Source organism: Prionailurus bengalensis, chromosome C2, assembly GCF_016509475.1.
Source record: "Prionailurus bengalensis isolate Pbe53 chromosome C2, Fcat_Pben_1.1_paternal_pri, whole genome shotgun sequence".
NCBI classification, from domain to species: Eukaryota; Metazoa; Chordata; class Mammalia; order Carnivora; family Felidae; genus Prionailurus; species Prionailurus bengalensis.
Genome location: NC_057350.1, coordinates 69,471,116 through 69,493,359, shown reverse-complemented (window position 1 = coordinate 69,493,359; position 22,244 = coordinate 69,471,116). Strand labels below are relative to the sequence as shown.

General features: G+C 38.6%; 1 protein-coding gene across 4 annotated transcripts in view; it reads left to right on the top strand.

Annotated features, from left to right (window-relative positions):
- HACD2 (3-hydroxyacyl-CoA dehydratase 2) overlaps positions 1-22,244 on the top strand; it is a 105,162-nt gene that overhangs the window by 12,051 nt on the left and 70,867 nt on the right. For all 4 annotated transcript variants that reach the window (XR_006299377.1, XM_043594337.1, XM_043594338.1 and 1 more), the window contains exon 3: positions 13,739-13,757. Coding sequence is in view for 3 of the 4 variants with exons in the window: in XM_043594337.1 (XP_043450272.1) it covers positions 13,739-13,757 (19 nt within the window). In the remaining variant the exon portion in view is untranslated. The remainder of the gene's footprint in view (positions 1-13,738; positions 13,758-22,244) is intronic.

Here is a 22,244-nt window from a genome sequence, read left to right as displayed (position 1 = left end):
CTTCCGTCCCCTGCTTCCATGTTCTTAAAAAAAAAAAAAAGAAAGCAAGTAACGAAGTGATAAATTATAGAGGTTAGTGTAGTAAGTAAGGTAAAATTAAGTGACAAAGAGAAGATAATGGTAATTAAGGAAATTTCACCTGTTTTCTCCTTTAAAAATGACATAAAAGGGTTTTGAAAACAAGTTTAGATTGGAGTCTTTCAGGGAGTCCAATAAATACCCCCTTTTTCTTGCTTATGTTCTGAACATTGGGAAATAACTCAAAGGAATTGAATAAGGATCCTAAAAACTTTATTAGCAATAAAGGCCTGATAGTAGCTGTAAGACAGGTAAACTTGTCTTACTGCATGTAGTGCATTTGTTTATTGTTGTAGTCAATTTTTGGCAAATTTCTAGTATTTGTAGTCAAGGATGTCCTATTTCAAACAGTGAAACGTGAACATACAATTGCTAAAATAAACATATACTGTAAGTGTATTAGAAAATCAATTCCCATAAGCAGATACTGAGGAATCTGAGAGTCTCCGGGTCTCCTGCTGCACCTGTTGATACCAGAAAGCATTTAGCTTTTATAAGACCCTATCAGGATCATGTAGATCTATTGGGAAGAATATGGATTTTATGATGGAGGCTGTGTGTTAGTGTGCAAGCTAAACAGATTTGCTAACTGAACTGCAGAATTAGATCACCACCCACCCTATCCTAGGCAGCAGCGGCCCCGGGTGGTGATGAGTAAATAGAGAACTTGAAGTTCTTTGTGAAAACCCCAGGGTAGAGCTGAGCCGAGCATTCCCCACCTATTCTTCCCAAATTTACTGCTCAGATGAGTCATTCTTCCTTTCCTGGGGTGAAGTGATTAGCAGGTGGAGAGAGACCAGAAATATTTGGGGAGATAACCCTTCTCATGGAAGTCAGAAGAGATGAAAAGGTGTTTCCCTCTAATCATAAGTTCTATATATTCATTTTAGAAAAAAAAAAAAACAGATAAGCATAAAGAAGAAAATGGATGGAATCAATGTTTTAAGAAAATGGAATCATACATACATATGGTATGATGATTTTCAAAACTAACCAGATACTGGTAAACATAACTCAGATTAGTTCTGGACCTCTCCACAGTAACATGAATGTGGTAGACATTTCTTGGGGAGCTGCCCAGCTCAGGAGATTTTGTCCTCACTGGAAATTCTCTCAGTTCTATGGCTATACCTCTGTTTCTTGATAGCAATGAAATCTCTACTGCCTCTCAGGCCATGACTGGCTGATCCAGGGGTGTACACCTGGCCCACACTACACTCGCCAGATTTTTCTTCTCCCAAGAATTTGGAATTTTGAGTTGAAAGATATTGGGGCCCATTGTAGCCTAGTCACATTAAATCTATGAGCTACAGCTGAGGTCTCCAAAGGTGCCTCAGTTCTGATTCCTCTTGAGACTTGCTAAACTTTATTGTGAGCAAATTTTGATTGCCATAGTCAGTAGAGTTGTGACTAGATGTTTTACAACACCTGAGGGAGTCCAACTCAGTAAAGATTTGTCTTGCATCTATCCTGACTTTTGTATATCCCCCAGGCTAACCACTCTGTAAATATAAATTTATAGTTTTGTAGTACATGTTGATACTAAAATATCCTCATGAGAAATTAAGCAAAAACTGATTAAGTTAGAAGAAGGTCGTTGTCTTAATTTTCTATTGCTGCTTCAAAGTCCAGATCTCATGGGCACCTGGGTGGCTCAGTTAGTTAAATGTCTGTCTTTGGCTCAGGTCATGATCTCCCGGTTTATGAGTTTGAGCCCCACATCAAGCTCTCTGCTGTTAACGCAGAGCCTGCTTCAGATCCTCTGCCTCCCTATCTCTCTGCCCCTCCTCGTTCTCTCTCTCTCTCTTTCTCTTTCAAAGATAAACATTTAAAAAATAAAGAAAGATCTCATAAACTTAGCAGCTTGCTTTTAAAATAACACTCATTTATTAACTCATGGTTCTGTAAGTCAAAAGCTGGACTTGGCTGGGTTGTCCACACAGAGTCTCATAAGACTTAAATTAAGGTGTAGGTCCTACACCTTAGGTGTAGGTGGCCCTAATCTCTGGGCTCTAGGTAAGAATCTGCTAATAAGCTCATTCAGCTTGTTGGCAGAATCCAGTTCTTGTGGTTGAAGGTCTGACATCCTGCTTCCCTTGCTGTCAGCTGGAGGTCACTTCCTGCTTCTGCCACCAGCTTTGCTTTTAAAGGGCTCACTTTGTTGGATCAGGTCTATCCATATAATCTCCATATTTTAGAATCAATGGATTTGGGACTTTAATTACGTTTGTAAAAGTACCTAGATTAGTGTTTGGATAACCACCAAATAGGAATCATGGGGAATCATCTTTAGAATTTTGCCTACCACAGTTGATATAAAAAGTGAACCTGAGTGAAATCTATCATCACAAAATAATTGAGTAATTTGTTCACTCTGCCCATTGTACTCTGTAAGTATTAACACCATTTCCAACTTGCTTATTTAGTTGAAAAGGATTTCAGTGCGATCGTGTTGTTATTGCAAAAGCAATGAAATGGACTGAAATGATGTAACAGGGGATTTGAGATTCCTGTTCAGACTTCAGTTATTAAGTTAGTAAAGGTACATGAAATACAGGGATCTCCTTGGATTTTTAAAATATAACTATTTTAATATTTCTTATTAATTGTCTTTTGGGGATTACCATAGTTTTTCAGTTTTATCCTCAAAGTATCCAATCTGTTACACAATTGCTTTATTGCCTTTTGCATTATTGGTTTATTTGTTTTTATCTAATCCATCTCTGCCTTGTTGCACCATTCAAAGAATGTGGACATAAGGATCGGCTTTCTGTGATACTTTCTTCCTACCTTATCTCATGACATAACCTAGAGGATTATTTTGACACCACACTTACAAATGAATAAGACCTGGCTCATTTGTGATGATACTGTACTTTCTTTTTTTTTCTTTTGATGTTTTTACTTTGGCTGTTATTTATCTTGGTGAATATTCTAACTTCAGTTAAGATTACTTCTCTATGTCCATTACTATATTAATACTATTTTTTATTCTAGTGTTGGTCTGTATCTCTGCTTTTTTATTGTTCTGTGCTAGTTCAAAGTGCTTTCTGATATTCTTATTTTTATTTTATTTTTTTAACACTTATTTATTTTGAGAGATAGAGACTGAGCATGAGCCGGGGAGGGGCAGAGAGAGAGGTAGACACAGAATCCGAAGCAGGCTCCACTCTGAGCCATCAGCACAGAGCCCAACGTGGGGCTTGAACCCACGAACTGGGAGATTATGACCTGAGCCAAAGTCAGATGCTTAACCAACTGAGCCACCCAGGCGCCCCTGATATTCTTATTTTTAAATCCAAACTTATTTATCATAAATTGTCACATACATCTGACTGCTTCATTATGTACCCAAACATTTGTATACTGAAATACATTTTTTAAAAAGTAAATTACTTTCTATTTCGTCTTTGCATATCACTTAGAACATCGTACTTTTTAGAAATGTTTGGGTGGATAAATAATATCATCTGTGAATTTCATTTCAGGATAGAAGAGGTATTATAAAATATATGTGATTAAAAAGGGGAGATAGAGTCTACTAGGACTAAGACTTGCTATTCTGTCACACAAAGAAAACGTGATAGCCCTTAAGCACTCTACAGTTGATGCTTACACAACACAGAGGTTGGGGCACCAACCTCCTATGCAGTTGAAAATCCATGTATAACTTTTGACTCCCCAAAAACTTAACTCCTAGTAGCCTACTATTGGCCAGAAGCTTTACCAATAACATAAACAGTTGATAAATTATAAGGAAGAGAAAATGCAGTTATTGTACAGTACATTAGTAGAGTGAGGCACCACACCTCTCCTCATCCCCACCCGAAGTTAGCAAAGCTGGACCCTGGAGTCATACCCGGTCTGTGCTCCTCTTCCCAGGAATGTAGGAAACCTCATTCTAAGCACAGTTCAGGGGAAGTCAGAACTGGCAAAGGCAGAGCACTTTTAGACCTTCTCTGTAGGTCACTTGCTTCACCTGACTCCCCTTTACATAGTTCTAATACAGTTTCTGCTTGTGGGAAATGCTGGCAAGCCAAGAGAGGCCAGTTCCCCTTGGGTATTGGTTCCCAGCCTTAGAGAGTTTTCAGCACCGTGGACAGCGCCCCCTCCCTGCTTTTTCTCTCTGCAACCTAGGTTTCTGCCTGATGCTATCCTGCACCCAGAGTTCTTCTGGAACTCCAAGTTATCATTCTGTGGTCCTTGGACCACTCTGGACAGTGACTGGCCCTGCCATTTGGTTGAGAATCCCTCCCCAGAGCTGGTTCCTTAGCGTCTCTCAGTTGAAGACTTCAATGAACCCAGCTTCCCCAACGTGGGCGGTATGGTAAGGAGTGCCAGGAGCAGGCAAGAGCCCTACTGTCCCAGCTTTCTCCATATGTTTCTTCCACCTTGTCTTCACTTGTAAATATTTGGCAACCTCTATCTTTTTAATCACTATATAAAATATGTGTTTATTGAAAAAAATCTGAGTGTAAGTGGACCCATGCAGTTCAAACTATTGTTGTATAAGGATCAACTGTATATCCTTTGCTGTAATGTCCAATTGTTAATCAGCTGCCTGGATGGGTGCCTTACCACATACGTGGATAGGTTTTCTATTTGTGCACTGTCATTTGTCTTGTCTCAGCATGCTCTTTATTCATATCTTTCATTCCTCATTTAAATCTATAGACATCTTAGTTTTCCTCAACTTTGCAGCAGGAGGTCCAGTTTATCTTGTCATATTCACACATTTGAGATTCTTAGCAGTGTTTTCTTTTGAAAAAGATTATAAGATTTGCAGTGTAATAATGCTTTTCTTGTCAATTATCAACAAATTTGTGAAGCTTGATTTTTTTTTAATCCAAGCCTCCTTCACTCCCCCCTACCCCAGTTTAGTGAAATAACAGTTTTTGAGTATATGGTCTTATATTTTAGATGAGCTAAGTCTTGTCAAGTTATAACTTCAGCAGATATCTTCTAACTAATGTGCAATAAAATAATATGATAGAAAAATCAGTAGAGTAGAAATAGAGCCTAGATTCTGGACCCTGGATACTACTTTGGGCAATTTGAACAGCTTTTCTTAGCCTTGATTTTCTCATCTGTAAGTAGAGATAACTGTCCTGAGTATCTGCCAGGGTTGTTGTTAGGACCAAATAATAAACTGCTACAGAAATATGAATTCTAAAGTGTACTACAATAGCTGATAGGTCTTATCATCCAGAAAAGCTTTGATCATTAAATAATATTATGGATGGGTGCAGATTACATTTTTATTATTATATAAGTTTCAGGTATACAGCTTTACAATTCAATATCTGTATACACTACAAAGTGGTCACCATAAGTCTAGTTCCCAACCATACCATTGACCCCCTTCACCCCTTTCACTCACCCCGTAGCCCCCTTCCCCTCTGGTAACCATTAGTCTGTTCTCTGTGAGTTGTTTTTGTTTTATTTTGTTCACTTGTTTTGTTGTTTTTTACATATGAGTGAAATCATATGATATTTGTCTTTCTCTATCTGACTTATTTTGTTGAGCATAATGCCCTCAAGGTCTATCCATGTTGTAGCAAATGGCAAGATTCATTCTTTTTTATGGCTGAGTAGTATGCCATTTTATAAATATGCCACATCTTCTTTATCCATTCAGCTGTTAATGGACACTTAGGTTGTTTTCATATCTTGGCTATTATAAATAATGCTACAGTGAACGTAGGGGTGCATGTATCTTTTTGAATTAGTGTTTTTGTATTCTTCGCATAAATATGAAGTGGAATAGATGGGTCATATGGTAGATTTATCCTTTTTTTTCTCATTTATTTATTTATTTTGTGGGGGAGTGAGCATTCTTGTCTTTTTCCTGTTCTTAAGAGGAAAAGTTTTTGGGGTGCCTGGGTGGCTCAGTTGGTTAAGCATCCGACTTCAGCTCAGATCATGATCTCGCAGTTCATGAGTTTGAGCCCCACATCAGGCTCTGTGCTGACAGCTTCAGATTCTGTGTCTCCTTCTTTCTCTGCCCCTCCCCTGCTCGTGCTTGCTCTCTCTCTCTCAAAAAATAAATACACATTAAAAAAATTTAAGAGGAAAAGCTTTCAACTATTCACTGCTGAATACAAGAAAAAGATATGTTAGCTGTAGAATTGTCATTTATGCCCTTTATTTTGAGGTACATTCCCTCTGTACCTATTGTTGAGAGTTTTTATCATAAATGGATGTTGAATTTTGTTGAGTGCTCTTTTTTTTTGCATCTATTGAGATGATCATATGATTTTTATTTTTCACTGTGTTGATGTAATGTATCATATTGATTTGCAGCTGTTGAACCATCCTTGCATCCCAAGAATAAATCTCATTGGATCATGGTGTATGATCCTTTTAATGCATTGTTGGATTTAGCTTGCTAAAATTTGTTAAAGATTTTACATCTATTTTTATCAAGGATATTGGCCTGGTAATTTCTTTTTTGTGTGTGATGTCCTTGTCTGATTTTGGTGTTGGTGGTGCTGGCCTCATAAAATACATTTGGAAGCTTTTCTTTCTCCTGTTTTTTGGAAGAGTTTGAAAAGGACAGGTATTAAGTCTTCTTTGAATGGTAGAATTTGCCAGTGAGGCCACCTGGTCCTGGACTTTTGTTTGTTGGGAGGTTTTTGATTACTGTTTCAGTCTCCTTGCTAGTTATCAATCTATTCTGATTTTCTGTTTCTTCATGTTTCAGTCTTGGCAGATTATATGTTTCTAGGAATTTACCCATTTCTTCTAGGTTGTTATTTCTTGGTCTCAATTGTAACTTCTCTTTCATTTCTGATTTTATGTATTTGAGCCCTCTCTTCTGTTTTTCTTGCTTGGTTTAGCTAAGGGTTTGTTGATTTTCTCTTTTCAAAGAGCCAGCTCTTGCTTTCATTGTTTTTTTGTTTTGTTTTGTTTTTATTGTGCTTTGAATCTCTATTTCATTTATTTCCACTCTGATCTTATTTTCTTCCTTCTACTAATTTGAGGCTTTGTTTGTTCTTCTTTTTCTAGTTCCTTTAGGTGCAAAGTTAGATTGCTTATTTGAGGTGTTTTGTTTCTTGACGTAGTCCTGTTTTGCTCTGAACTTCCCTCTTAGAACCACTTCTGCTGCATCCCATAGATTTTGATGTGTTGGATTTTTGCGTTCATTTGTCTCTAGGTATTTTATTTCTCCTTTGGTTTCTTGGATGAACTATTGACTGCTCAGGAGCATGCTGCTTAATCTCCATATTTTTGTGGGGTTTTTTTTTTCCTTGTAATTAATTTCTAGTTTCATACCATTGTGGTCAGAAAAAATGGTTATAATATGATGTCAATCTTTTTCATTTTATCGAGACTTGCTTTTTGGCCTAGCATGTGATCTGTCCTGGAGAATGTTCCATGTGCAATTGAGAAGAATGTGTTTTCTGCTGCTTTGGGATGGAATGTTCTGTATTAAGAACATCAGGTCTAATGTGTTGTTTAAGGCTAGTGTTTCCTAATTGATTTTTTGTCTGGATGATCTATCTATTGATGAAAGTAGGATATTAAAATCTCCTACTGTTACTGTGTTTATGATTTCAGGTCCTCCCTTTAGGTCTGTTAATATTTGTTTTCTATGTTTTGGCAGTCCTATGTTGGGTGCATATGTATTTATAAATGTTATATTTTCTTGCTGGATTGACTCCTGTGTCATTATATAATGCTCTTCTTTGTCTTTTATTATAGTCTTTGTATTAAAGTCCATTTTATCTGATAGGAGGATAGGTATTCCAGCTTTCTTTTCCATTTGCATGGCATATCTTTTTCTAACCCTTCCCTTTCACTCTGTGCCTTTACTTCTGAAGTGAGTCTCGTAGGCAGCATATAGATGGGTCTCATTTTTTTTATATATTTAGCCATTCTGTGTCTTTAGATTGGTGAATTTAGTCCATTTATATTTAAAGTAATTATTAATAAGTAATAACTTATTGCCATTTTGTTAATTGTTTTCTGGCTATCTTTGTAATTCCTCTCTGTTCCTTCTCTTTTTCTCTTTTCTTGTGGTGTGATGGCTTTCTTTAGTGTTAGGTTTAAATTCCTTTCTCATTTTCTTTTGTGTATTTACTCTAAATTTTTTCCTTGTTGTTACTTTGAGGTTCACACAAAATATTCTGTGTAAATAGCAGTCTGTTTTAATTTGATAGCAACTTAATTTTAAACACAATTCAAAGCTTTACCTTTTTACTCTTCTCCCCCACATTTATATTTTTGATGATACATTTTGTATCTTTTTCTTCTATGCTTCCCTTAATTCATTATTGTAATTTCAGTTAAGTTTACTACTTTGTCTTTTAACCTTAATGCTTGCTTTATAAGTGATTGATTCACTACCTTGTTTATATATTTACCTTTTCCAGTGAGAATTTTACTTTCATATGTTTTCTTACTAATTAGTGCCAATTTTCTTCAGCTTAAAGAAGTCCCTTTAGTATTTCTTGTAGGGCTGGTTTATTGGTGATGAATATTTTTAGCTGTTACTTACATGGAAAGCTCATAATCTGTTCTTCAATTCTGAATGAAAACTTTGCTACGCAGAGAATTTGAGATGGAAGTTTTTAGCTTTCAGCACTTTGTATATGCCTTCTAGCATGTAAAGTTTCTACCGAAAAATTTGATAATAGCCTTGTAGGGTTTGGTTTCCCTTGTACATAACAAGTTGTTTTTCTCTTGTTGCTTTTAGGATTCTCTCTTAATCCTTAGCTTTTACCATTTTAACTATAATGTATCTTGGTGTGGATCTCTTTGGGGATACCTTATTTGAAACTCTGGGAATCCTGGACCTGGATGTTCAGTTCCTTTCCCAGATTAGGGAAATTTTCAGCCATTATTTTTTCAAATAATTTTCTTGCCCTTTCTCTCTGTTCTCCTTCTGAGAGCCCTACAATGTGAATGTTATCCCACTTGATGTTGTCTTAAAGGTCCCTTAAGTGTCTTCACTTTTCTTAATTTTTTCCTTTTTTTTTTTTTAAACCACATTTGTAAAGGTGCTATGTAACCTGGAAAAAGTGTTAATTATTATAAGATATTTTGGAAGTAGCCAGATAAAGTGTCAGAGCATAGAGACATGTCTGCTAATGTTTTTTTTTCTTGAATTTACATTCTCAGAACTGTTTCTAAAATTAGAATTCTAATTAATTTCCTATCTTTTCTTCTTTTTTCGAAAGACTGTTTTCAGGTATGTTCTCCTTAATTTTTTGTTCCTTAAAAAATGATTGTGGGGACACCTGGGTGGCTCAGTTGGTTAAACATCCAACTTCACGTCAGGTCATGATCTCATGGCTTGGGGGTTCGAGCCCCACATCAGGCTCTGTGCTGACAGCTCAGAGCCTGGAGCCTGCTACAGATTCTGTGTCTCTATCTCTCTCTGCCCCTCTCCTGTGCGTGCGCTTTCTCTCTCTTTCTTTCTCTCTCTCTCTCAAAAATAAACATTAAAAAAAATTTTTTTTAAATGATTGTGGTAGTTTTTGGTATTTAAAAAATGGGCAGTTAACAAAATAAACAGCTGTATCAATTCCCTCCCCTTTTAAAATTGTGGATATTTTTTTAGCCCTTGTGATTAAGGTGTCTGGGAGCCAATACATTATAATTCTTTGATTCAGATTGGAGTTTGGGGAATTTTTCCCCCTTCTACTGCCTACTCCCATTACCAAGCCCCACCACTTCTTTATCAGAGTAATTCGCAGCTACATTCTTTCTTTCCTGTATTCTCAACTCACATACTGTGCAGGTCATTATTATACCACACTTAAATGCAGCTCCTTTGCTATTCATTCTGCCCTTGATTCCTTTGTGCTCCAAACCTTCCAGAGCTTCTTAACATTTATCCATTGCATCACCTTTTTCTTTCAATGTTTACTATTGAAGTATAGTTGATACATACGATTATATTAACTTCAGGTGCATAAAATAGTTATTCAACAATTTTATGTATTATTTAGTTCTCACCTGAATGAATCTGGTTACCGTCTATTACCATACAACTTTTTTTTTTTTTTTTTTTTTTTTTTTTTTTTACTAACTAGGGAGATACCTTTGGGCTTTTCTTTCTTTCTTTCTCTAAAGTAGCTTTATTCAAGTATTGTTAACATACAGTATTATATTAGTTTCAAGTGTACAACATAATATTTCAACAGTTCTATTCATTACACTCATCATAAGTGTACTCTTAAATCCCCATCACCTATTTCAGTCATCTCCCCTGGCCATCTTCCCCATTGGTAACCACCAGTTTGTTTTCTATAGTTAACAGTCTGGTTTTTTGTTTTTGTCTCTTTTTTTCTTTGTTTTGTTTCTTAAATACCACATATGAGTGAAATCATATGGTATTTGTCTTTCTCTGACTGACTTCACTTAATAGAATACTCTCTAGATCCGTCCATGTCATTGCAAATGGCAAGGTTTCATTCTTTTTTATGGCTGGGTAGTATTCTACTGTGTATATATAAAACGTCTTTATCCATTCATCTATCAACGGACACTTAAGTTGCTTCCATATCTTGGCTACTGTAAATAATGCAGAAATAAACACAGGGGGTACATATATTTTTTTGAATTAGTGTTTTCATATCCTTTGGATAATTCCCAGTAGTGGAATTACTGGATCATATGGTGATTCTATTCTGTTTTTAGCTTTTTGAGGAACCTTCATACTGTTTTCCACAGTGGCTGCATGAGCTTACCTTCGTACCAACAGCGCACAAGGGGTTCTATTTGCTCAGTCTCCCTGCCAATACATGTTATTTCTTGTCCTTTTGATTCTAGCCATTCTGACAGATGTGAAGGGATATCTCACTGTGGTTTTGATTTGCATTTTCCTGATGATTAGTGATGTTGAGCATCTTGTTCTGTGTGTTGGCCATCTGTGTATCTTCTTTGGAAAAACGTCTCTTCATCTCCTCTGCCCATTTTTAATTGAATCATTTGGGGTTTTTTGGTATTAAGTTGTATAAGCTTTTTATATATTTTGGATATTAACCCCTTATCAGATACATCATTTGCGAATAAATATCTTTTCCTAGTTAGTGGGTTGTCTTTTTATTTTGTTGACCATTTGCTTCTCAGGGCAAAAGCTTTTTATTTTGGTGTAGTCCCAATAGTTTAATTTTGCTTTTGTTTTCCTTACCAAAGAAGGCATATCTAGAGAAATCTTTCTACCACATATGTCAGAGAGATTACAGCCTGTGTTTTCTTCTAGGAATTTTATGGTTTCAGGTGTCACATTTAGGTCTTTAATCCATTTTGAATTTATTCTTGTGTATGGTGTAAGAAAGTGATGCAGTTTCATTCTTTTGTATGTAGATGTCCAGTTTTCCCAGCACCTGTTTTGAAGAGACTTTTTCACACTGTATATTCTTGCTTCTTTTGTCATCGGTTATACCATACAACATTATTACAATATCACCTTGACTATGTTCCCTATGCTGTACTTTTCATCTCCATGACTTAATTTATTTTATAACTGGAAATTTATACCTCTTAATCTCCTTTATCTGTTTCACTTATCTTAATTTTTTTTTTTTTTCATTTTGCTGTTCTGTCTGGGTAAGTTCCCTTGCTTTGTCTTCCAGCTTGCTGATTCATTCTTCTACTTCGTCCAGTCTTCTGTTGAATCCTTCTAGTGTATTTTTCAAACTTCTGTTTGATACTTTCTTATACCTTCTATCTCTTTGTTGAACTTCTTACTCTGTTCACCCATTCTTCTGCTGAGTTCACTGAACATCTGTATGATAATTTCTTTGAACTTTTCATCAGGTTGATTGCTTATCTGTGTTTGTTTAGTTCTTACCCTGAGATTTTGGCATGTTCTTTTTGGATACATAGTCTGTTTCCTCATTTTGCCTAACTCTTTGTGTTTGTTTCTATGTATTAGGAAAGTCACCTACCTCTCCCAGTCTTGAATGAGTGGCTTTACATAGAAGATGCACTATTGGGCCCAGAAACACAGTCTCCCAATCACTAGAACCAGGTGTTCAAGGAGTGTCCCCTGTGTGGGCTGTGTTGTCCTTCTGTTGTGGCAGGGCCCAGGGCTGTGGTATGTTGGTGGGCTGGGCTGGCACTTGGTTGGGCTGCAGGTTGTGTCCACAACTGCTGCAGTGTGTCTGTGGGAAGGGTTCTCTGCTGGCTGTGTTTACTGTCACTAGTATGTTAGAGGATTCCAGAATGGTGCCTACCAGTGCCCATATTAGTAAGGCAGACTTGAATCGCAAAAATTCCTCCTACCAGTGTTTGTTTCCAGGGAAAGTTCCTGCCGTTTTAGGTTAGCAAATGATTCTCCTTTACCTATGGTCCATGTACTATTCAAGTTGGTATTTTTGTGCTGGTTTCTGGGTTGAGTGAGTCTGCATATCAGCCCTTTAAGAGCAGATTTTCTATTCCCTGCAGTTTTATAGTCTTCCTGAAGGTGATCCCTGTTGATTTTCAGAGCCTAGTGTTTTGAGGGCTCACCACTCCCATTCAAGATCTAAGGATTTGGTGCCAGATATAGACCTCAGGTATTTTGATCCTCCAGGAAAAAGTCTGTTCCTTTAATGTCCCTCCCAGTTATGATCACCATAGCTAGGGTTTGTTTCATTCCCTAGCAAGTCTGTGTTTCTGCCCCCTCTTTCCCATCTTGATGCTATCCTTTTATCCTTTATTGTGGAGGCTCTGTTCATTGAACTTTCAGGTCCCTTTCAGAAGGAATTATTCCACATTTAGTTTTAGATTTGTTGTGTCCATGGAAGAGGTACATTTAGGATCTTGCTACACCACCATCTTGAACCCAGGTCCTCAGATTACTTCTTTACCACAACCATCACCAGGGTTAAAGCAATGCCACATACAGGATGAATTGGAAGGCAATTTAGAATGACCAAATTGGCCACTTGGATGGCCACTGAGATGGAAAAGAGATAGCAATCACACCTAAAGCACTGGAAATAAAAACCCTGAAGGCAGATGCCACAAGTATTAGCAGGACTTGGAAATCAATAGGACTTGTAGGTGAGGGAAAGGAAAATAGCTGAATTTGGGAGACTGGGAAGTTGATGATCAAGAGGCATAGCAGCCGTGAAGGAAGAAAAGCATGAGTTTCTTGAAGAGGCATGCCATGTTTGAGCCACTGCTGGTACACCTGGATGGAGGGGTGCAAAGGCAGTTTGCAATGTGGGCTTGGAGCATAAAGAGATCTAGGGTAGCAGATTGGACTGGGAATATGCCTGTAATGAGGTCACCAAATGAGACAAGATGGAGTCTGAGTTTGGAGCTTTGTAGGTTGAATGAATGTCTGCATTGAAGGGCCTGCTGGATAAGAAGAGCCAAAAAAGGCTCTTCTAACCCTGTATTCTATAGTCTGACAGTTCTGTTCTGTAGAATGTGGGACATGGGAGAGGTACATCTACTGTTTTTACAAGTTCATGTATTAAAAAAGAGATCCTTGACATCTGGTAGACTACTGGGTCAGATTTACTCCTTACAAAATTTCCCACAGATACAGAAACTAAAAATGAACAAACAAAAATAAATAAGAATTTACATTTTGTTAAATAGCCAGGTTTAAAAATGGAATGTTTATTTTTCAAATTCAATACTGAAAGGCTAGTTTATATAAACTATATTGTTATTGATCTTTACTAATTCTTTCCTCTCCCTTTTTTGTCTCTAGATTTTACATTGTGCAGTAGGTAAGTATGGAATTTTTCCCCTACTATGCAGTGGATTTTGCTTTTTTTTTTTTGAAGTCATAAATAATAGGTCAGTTTGATTATTACTGAATATTGAAAAAACTAAACTATTTAATCATTGTATATAAAATTGCTTACACTGGTATGGCTCTTGGTTTCTGAAATGATAGGTACTATTTAGATGTTATCACTGAACAATTTACTAAATGTCACAAGTATTTCACTCTGTCAGTCTCGTTTCACGGGTGACAGAAACACTAGCATATTTATTAAAATGTGACTTGGAGTCCTGGTTCCGGACTATGTAGAAAGCCCTCTTTATGATCACTTAAATATTATATTTTCTTTCTTTATGTTTAAAATGGAGTACCAGGTGTATTGCCTGTGTCCCAAATGAATATTGAATGTGTGTGAGAGAGATTGGAAAAATATAAATATAAAGTTATATAAATGTAAGGGATTTCTGTGAAAAGCAGATACAGTGTGTTTTCTTTTTGGGGGAAGGAGAGGGTCATCAAATTCTGGTCTGGAACTGAGGTATAACTTCTTGTCTGGGGTGGGTTACACCCCTCTAAATAGAAATGAATTTTGGAAAGTTGACAGATCCTGTAGAGTAAGCCCATAGTTGTTGCTGTGCATCTGGATTTGTCTCTGAAAGGGAGGGAAGGTTTGCAGTTGACCTGGGAAAGCACCACAGGTCTGAAAACTCAAGAACCATGGATCCAGATTCACAAATTAAGTGGGTACCTGCTATATTCAGGGCACTGCACTTGGCACTGTGGAGTTTAGAGATGAGGAGACTTAGTTCAAAAGGACACATAAGTGGAGGCCCCTGGGTGGCTCAGTCGATAAAGCGTCTGACTTTGGCTCAGGTCATGATCTCACTGTCCATGAGTTTGAGCCCCATGTCGGGCTCTGTGCTGACAGCTCAGAGCCTAGAGCCTGCCTCAGATTCTGTGTCTCCCTCTCTCTGTCCTTCCCCAACTTGCTTGTGCGCTCTCTCTCTCTCTCTCTCTCAAAAATAAATAAAAATAAACTTTAAAAATAAAAAGGACACACAAGTGGACACACAGCAAGCTATCTACCTTAGGTCTTGCATGGTAACTCTGATATCTGGCTCCATTACTTTTAAGGAAGACAAAGCATCTTCATTGTAAAGAGTTGCACCTCAGCTAATTTCCCGCTAGGACAGAGGTTTACAGTCAGGAGTTTGTCCCAATGATTTGCAGAATTTTGTGTGCATGTGTCTATATTTTAGGGACAGCTGGATAGAATATATAGCTTTCATTAGATTCCCACAGGAATGTGTGATCCCCAAAAGGTTAAGAAATACTGCTTTAGAACCTTTGAGCAAGAGATTTGAAAGGGGCTTGTGGGGGGGGGGGTGTCTCATCTGTCACATGATCTGCTTTGTCAGAAGTTGTAGGACCTGGGCCATGTCACATAGCCAGTAAATGGGTTTTAGCTGATGTGTAATTTCACACACATTTCCTTTCTAATCCTTTATCTACAATTTTGAGATGAAAAATTTTGCCCCTTCTTAGATGGTTGAATGAAGTTTAAGCATAAGCTTGTAGATGAGGGGCCACATTTGGCCCGAGAGAGTTCTGGAATCACTTTAGGCCTTTCCCACATGATTGAACCCTGTGCCCCATTCTCCCCATTCTCTTAACCTTCAGCTGCCCCTGTACAAAGCTCTTAGATGCATGTTTTCTAAGCATGTGTGCTACACTTTAATTATTATTATTTCATTGTATTTTAATGCCCCAATTCCCTTTATCTTACAATGTATTTTCATACCTGTTTATAATAAAGTTCTATCCCTAGAAATAAAGTTTCTGACCAGTATATTTATTCGCACCAAGAACATTACTGAATGCCTGGCAGGTGGTGGGTGCCAGACAGTGGATTGGACAGTGAGAGTAGAATGTGAGCAGGCACCAGCTTGGGTTCAGGAAACCCACAGTCAGATGGGCAGCCTTCTGAGCTCCGCTGGTCGGATGCACTCTGCAGACTAGTGTTCATGCTACACTCTGTTCTGATGGTTTGTGGACAAGTGTCCCCAGGGCCTAGTGTGGTACTTGATACATCGTAGATACTTAAAAATACCTTCCTAATTCAGAGTGCTTGGGTGGTTCAGTCAGTTAAGTGCCCTACTTCACTCAGCTCAGGTCATGATCTCACGGTTTGTGGGTTCGAGCCCCGCATCAGGCTCTGTGCTGGCAGCTGAGAGCCTGGAGCCTGCTTTGGATTGATTCTGTGTCTCCCTCTCTGCCCCTCCGCCCCTCCCCTGCTCTGTATTTCTCTCTCTCAAAAATAAACATTAAAAAAATTAAAAAGAAAAAACTCCTTCTTAATTCCTCAAGGACCTTGCTCTGTCAGTGATTCTGTCTCCTGCATCCTCATTCTTTGTCATCTACCTCTTCCTTCTCAGCTCACAGAATGCTCAGGGGTGCACCATTCTAAAAATAAACTTAACCTTTGACCCTACATTCCTCCCTTATCACTACTTAATTCCTCTCTGTCCCTTTTACCATATATTTTTTTAATGTTTATTTATTTAGAGAGAGAGAGAGAACTAGAGCAAGCAAGCAGGGGAGGTGCAGAGAGAGAGAGAGAGAGATTGAGAGCCCAAGCAGAGAGAGAGAGATTGAGAGAGCCCAAGCAGGCTCCACACTGTCAGTGCAGAGTGTGATGCAGGGCCGATCTCCATAACCTGGTAGTCATCAGATTTTATCATTTCTGTTTCCTGAATATTTCTCAGATTGTCCTGTTTTTCATCACTGTTCAGGGCATCAGTGTGTCTCATCTGGACTCCCTTTTGGATCTCCCTGAACTTCTAGGCTTGCAATATTAACAGTAATAATAAGAGCTACCCTTCATTGAGCATTTACTATGTTCCAGTGCTTTAGACTCATTACCTCATTTACTTCCCTTTTTACAGGTGACAAGACTGAAGCTTAGAAGGTTTTCAGTCTTGCCAAAGTTCACAGTTAATAAGCCCTAGAGCCAGAAGTTGAACCTTTCGCTGTGTGACTCTAAGCCCATGCACAGCCCTTGAGGGAGTTAGTTAAAAGATAATTCTGAGCCTGTGGCTTCCTTGCTTGAAAACCGTTCACTGGTTTAAACTTCTTCATGATTTGGAGCCTGCCCACCCTTCCCAGCCTTCCCTGTGCCCTGCCTCTCACTCCATGCTTCAGCCACCCTGGCCTTTTTGTGGGTCTCCCCACTGCATCTTGCCTCTGGTCTGTGGCCAGGCCTTGCTTTCTGGAATGAGCAGCCCACCCCCTCCGGCTGACAGCTCTTTGCCACTTTTCCTCCAGTAAACTTTCCTACCAGCCACTGGCTACATTAGGTGCCTTTCCTCACTTCTCTGTAATAGCCGACACCTCGCTGTTGTTGTACCTTCTGCTGTGTATTATGGTCTGTCACTGTACCTGTATCCCCCACCAGCACCACTGAGTCTTTGAGAAATGAGAACTGTTTCTTACTGATTTCTGTATCCCTCCACCTCACGATACAGGCCGCCTAGTGGAAGCTCGGTGAACATTTGATCATACACTTACCAAATTCCGGTGACATTTTCCGAAAATGGTTTCAAAATGTGTTCAGTTCTTTTAGAAAATAAATAGTAATAAATAAGCTGTTTCTGGCATTAATCTAAAGGCAGTCCTTTTTTTTCACTCCTACAATTTAAGTTTAGTTTTAGAATGCTGGTTCTTTTCTTGTGGCTTTGTGAAACTTTTCACTCTGAGAATTTCCTCTTTTACAACTTGTTTTGGAGCCTTGAGATATTTTTAGATTACATTTAGATACCTTTAGATACATGGAAAGTCTGGACCTCAGTCAGTCCTGGGTTGTTTATCGGCTGTGTGACTTCCAGGAAGTAACTCCATCTCTGCATCTTTATTTCCTCATCAGTTAAAGGGGGATGATACCCATCTTGTAGGGTTGTTGTGCAAACGAAAGGGGACATGCATGAGAAATACTTAGCATGATGTCCAAAACATGGTAATACTGAAAACTGCCCAGCCCCAAATGGGAACTATTGTTATTAACTAAAACAACAGTAATGTCATAGAATGTTAGAAGTTTCTGTCCCTGATGTAAGGTTGAATATCTGTATAATTCTTCCATATTCCTAGTTTTCTTAAATTATAGTTTCTGTGTAAGTGAGTGCTTCAGGACTGTATAGGTTGGAGCTGCTTCTGATTCATGGTTGTGACAATGCAACGTGGCAAAAACAGCCTCCAGAAACAGTAAACTAAAATTCTGTATGAGGGGCTTGTTTCTGAGAAGTCAAACCTTCTATCTGTGCAGAAGTGTTCCCATGCCCCAGTTATTTCCAAGTAGGTTGTTTGTTCTCCATTGATAATGTAGAGATGGGAGTTCTTTTTGAGGTTGGGGGGAATGATTTTGAACACGTATTGGGGATGTATTTCTTTTTTTAAGTAAAATATAATTAACATATAACGTTGTATTTGTTTCAGGTGTACAACATAGCAATTCGATATATGTATACATTGCAAAATGATGACCACAATAAGTTTATTAGTTAATGTCCCTCACCTCACATAGTTATATTTTTTTTTCTTGTGATGGGAACTTTTAAGATTACTCTCTTACTAACTTTGATAAAAAATATAGTATTAATTATAGTCACCATGCTGTACATTACATTCCCAGGACTTCTTTATCTTAGAGCTGGAAGTTCATACCTTTTGACCTCTTTCACTGATTTCCCCCACCCCCAGCCTCTGGCACCCACCAATCTGTTCTCTGTATCTGTGAGTTTGGTTTTGTTTTTTGTTTTTTTCCCTCAGATTCCATGTATGTGTGAAACAATGCAGTATTTGCTTTTCTCTGGGACAAGGTGTAAATGCTGTGGTTGCAGCCCTCAACCCAAGATTTGTAGTGCTTTATGTTTATGCAATACTTTTCTTTTTGGAAATGAGAATTAAAAAAAACAAAAAACCACTTTGAGACTTACCTTTCACAAGACTGCCAAGAAGGGTTCTGATTTCTTTATTCATATGGTATATAGTTTGTACTGAAAGAAGGCATTACCTGTTTTCCTGTGTTGTGTTGCAAATTAGGTGTGGAAGAGGTATATGGGTGGCTGTCAGCTAACTACGGAGTATGGTTCTCCCTCTTTGTTGGGATGGAAAGGAGAGGTAGAGGGACTGGAGCTGAAGATACTCTTGGTAAGATGTGGCATTGTGCATTTGGTGAACCTTCATGTTGAAAATTATACCGTCAATATAAATAGCTTTGGAAGTTCTCTTGATTGAAAAGTGTAGAACAGGAGCTCAATCATAGCCCAGAGGGTACTATGTCTAAAGTTGAGTATTAGCACTTTGATAAACAAGGACAGAACCCCTTTTCCTGAAATATTCTGTATTTCTGGTTTCAAATACTTGTTCTATGTGCCGGCTTGCCCTCTTCTTTCAAACTAATGGCACGTTTTCTTTGCTTATTTTTAAAAAGTGAATTTTAAGAAATTTGCATTTGCCTTAATATTAGTAGGTAGCATGTGGCTTCAAAACCGATTCTGCTAGGTAACAAATGGTGCCAGGGAGGAAGAGGAGCAGCTGTTAGGGAGATGAGCACCAGAAGACCACATCTCCTGCCAGAAATCTTTTCCCTTCCACCAATTAGAGTGAACCAGCTCCTCTCCAAACTGTTAACGCTACTGTCCCCCACTTTAAACTAACAGTCATTTACAGTGCAGTATTGTGAAGGAACTGTCATCACATATTATTAAAACCGGGCCCAGGACCCTCCAAATTGTAGTGTAAGAGAACTCCGGAAGGAAGCATCGTGGAGGGAAGGGGATATTCCTCTGGATTCACTTACCTGATTCTGTTTCCACCCCTGTACCTGCCCAGTCCTCAGGGGTATGGCTTTGGACAAAAACTGCTTTCTCTAGTTCCACTTAGGTTAGTTGACATTTTTTGAATGAACTTTACCAAATAGGAAGAGCAGAAAGGGAATGAGTATCAAACTACAAACAGTATAAAAATAGCCATATTTCCAAAGTACAAACTTTGGATTCTGAGACCTCCCCCCGCCCCCGCTTTGTTACTGGGAGCTGACACAGCTTCACATGGACCTCGTTGACTCTCTTCCACCCTGTTCCTAGTGTGCTCAACCCCCTCACAAAAATGAATAAAAAATGTTTCGGATTGAGATTCAGGTGTTTTTTTTGTTTGTTTTTTTTGTTTGTTTGTTTGTTTGTTTGTTTGTCTGGGGAGCCTGCTTAGTGGTGCTAATGGCTGAGGGAAGAAGGAGCCCTTTGAGGTGGGATAATGGACTTAACCTTTCCCATCAGGCTATCCTGTCTCCCCTGCCCAGAGGCTTCCAAGGCTCCCACTGGAGAGCGTGCAAGGGGAGGGTTAGAGACTTGGGCAGGAAGTTGCCAAAGTCAATCTTCACATTTTTGCAATTCTGCCTTTGTCATTTATCAAGTACAGTCATTTCCCAGTGTCTGACAACCAGAGCTCTGTGAAGACTGACCATGGTCAAACCGTAGTCTTTCCCAAATCAGTCAAGCCCTTCACACCAGCCTGGCTCAGTCTCCTGCCTTGGCTCTTCGTTCATTGTGTTGCCTCCTGATCAAATTTTGCGTCCTCCCTTCAGACACGAAGCCAAGAGGAAGGACAGATAGTTTTAGCACCTGCATCTTCTGCTCCTGGCACCCAAAGCTAAAGCACTTGTTCTCTGAATAAACTTTGTGTTTTCACACCTCCATAATTTGTACGTACAGTCTCTTTTGCCTGGAACACCCAGCTCTGTCAGTTGTTTCTTGCTCCGTGTGAATGTACTGAGATGAAGGGAAGGGAGAAATAAATAGAGCATGCTCATTAGGAGCCCCAAGTGCCTGAGCAGGGAAGGTTGGAGACTTACCCAGAGCTCATGTGTACCGCCTGGCGCCTGGCCAGCAGTCAGTAAGCTGTAGCAGCATCTCCGTTGGTGACTAGTGGGAAAACTTCAATTCTGAGGGTTTCTGTTCCCAGTCAGAATTCAGAAGGGAAAGCCATGAAGAGAGCCTAGATGGGGAATTTTACCCTCTGCCATCCTTGTAGGAGCAGCTAGGGGGTTGGTTTGAACGCAGAACTGTTACTGAGTTATTTAAAGTGTCTTCTCTATAAGATACTGTACCATCCAGTCCCTTAGGAACCAAGCTGAGGCAAACCAGGTGTGTTGGAAACACAACTAGTTGTTGACAAGTCAGGCTTCCTCTCGCTAGGCCTTAGTTTTCACATCTGAAAAACTAGAGGTTGGCCTAGCTAATAGATTAATGTTCTTGCACCTTGATGTTCTGACATTCTTTGAAATTAAGGCAGCTTCAGAGATGAATTTTAGTTATCTGAGTAGTGATGGAAAAGGAGGATAGGATAGATCTTACAACATACCTATGTATTAGTATTAGGAAACTTGTTTCAAGTATGGTAGTTTCAGTAAATCTTTCCTCCCGATGCATTTTGAAATCCACATCACAAAGCAGAATTGAAATGGGAGATGCGCACTTGCACATTTTCTGTAGCATGCATTTACCCACAGTCACCACTAGGTGGCACCCTTGTATTAGTAAGGAGATTTTTATCTTGGAAGTTCCAGAACTTCTGGAAGATTTCTAATAAAAATAGATAGCAAAGAATCAATAGCTGAAACTGAGGAATGAGAAGGTTTTTTTAGAAAAAAGAGAAATGGATGTTTTTCTGTGAAGTCTGATGATTTGATCATTAATATCGGAGGTAATGGAAAACTAGAACTTTCTACATTACCCTAAAGGAAATTATCTTGTATTTCTTTTTATAAGGCACCAAAGTGTCTTTAAAGTTAAGAACAAAATTAATTTGCTTCATTAAAAAGCTGGGCAAAAAAAAAAATCTATTTCCCAAATGTTCTCTGGTGAGATGGTTAGTAGCAACCTGAAGTCAATAAACCTGTTCTTTGCTTCAGAAGCAGGTTGGTCCAAGGAAGCTGGAAGCACCGTCTAGTGACTGAGTGGAGTAAATTCCATTGAGCCAAAAGGGGAAAGTTTGAGTTCTCTTTTAGCAAAAGAATTACTTGATTTATGACTCTGTGGGAGGAGTTGACTGGTTAAATAAATAATAAAGGGAGCAAAAATGCTTAGGAATATTTGTATGACACTGGTATGTCTTTTTTTATAGCTTGTACAGCTTTCTTGGGAGAGGATTTTTTTACTCTCTGTTCATAGTGAACATTTTTCCGATAATTTTTTCCTTTCAATAACAGTTTCTGTCTCACTATGTTCTTTCAATTAGCAGTCTGCATTTAAGATTTATCCATGTCTTTGTGTGGCTTGATAGCTCATTCCTTTTGATTTCTGAATAGTATTCCATTGCACGGATGCACTGGTGTGTTTATCCATTTACCTATCGAAGGACATCTTGGTTGTTTCCAACTTGGGATGACTATGAATAAAGATGCTGTAATTATTCTTGTGCTGTTTTCATGCGG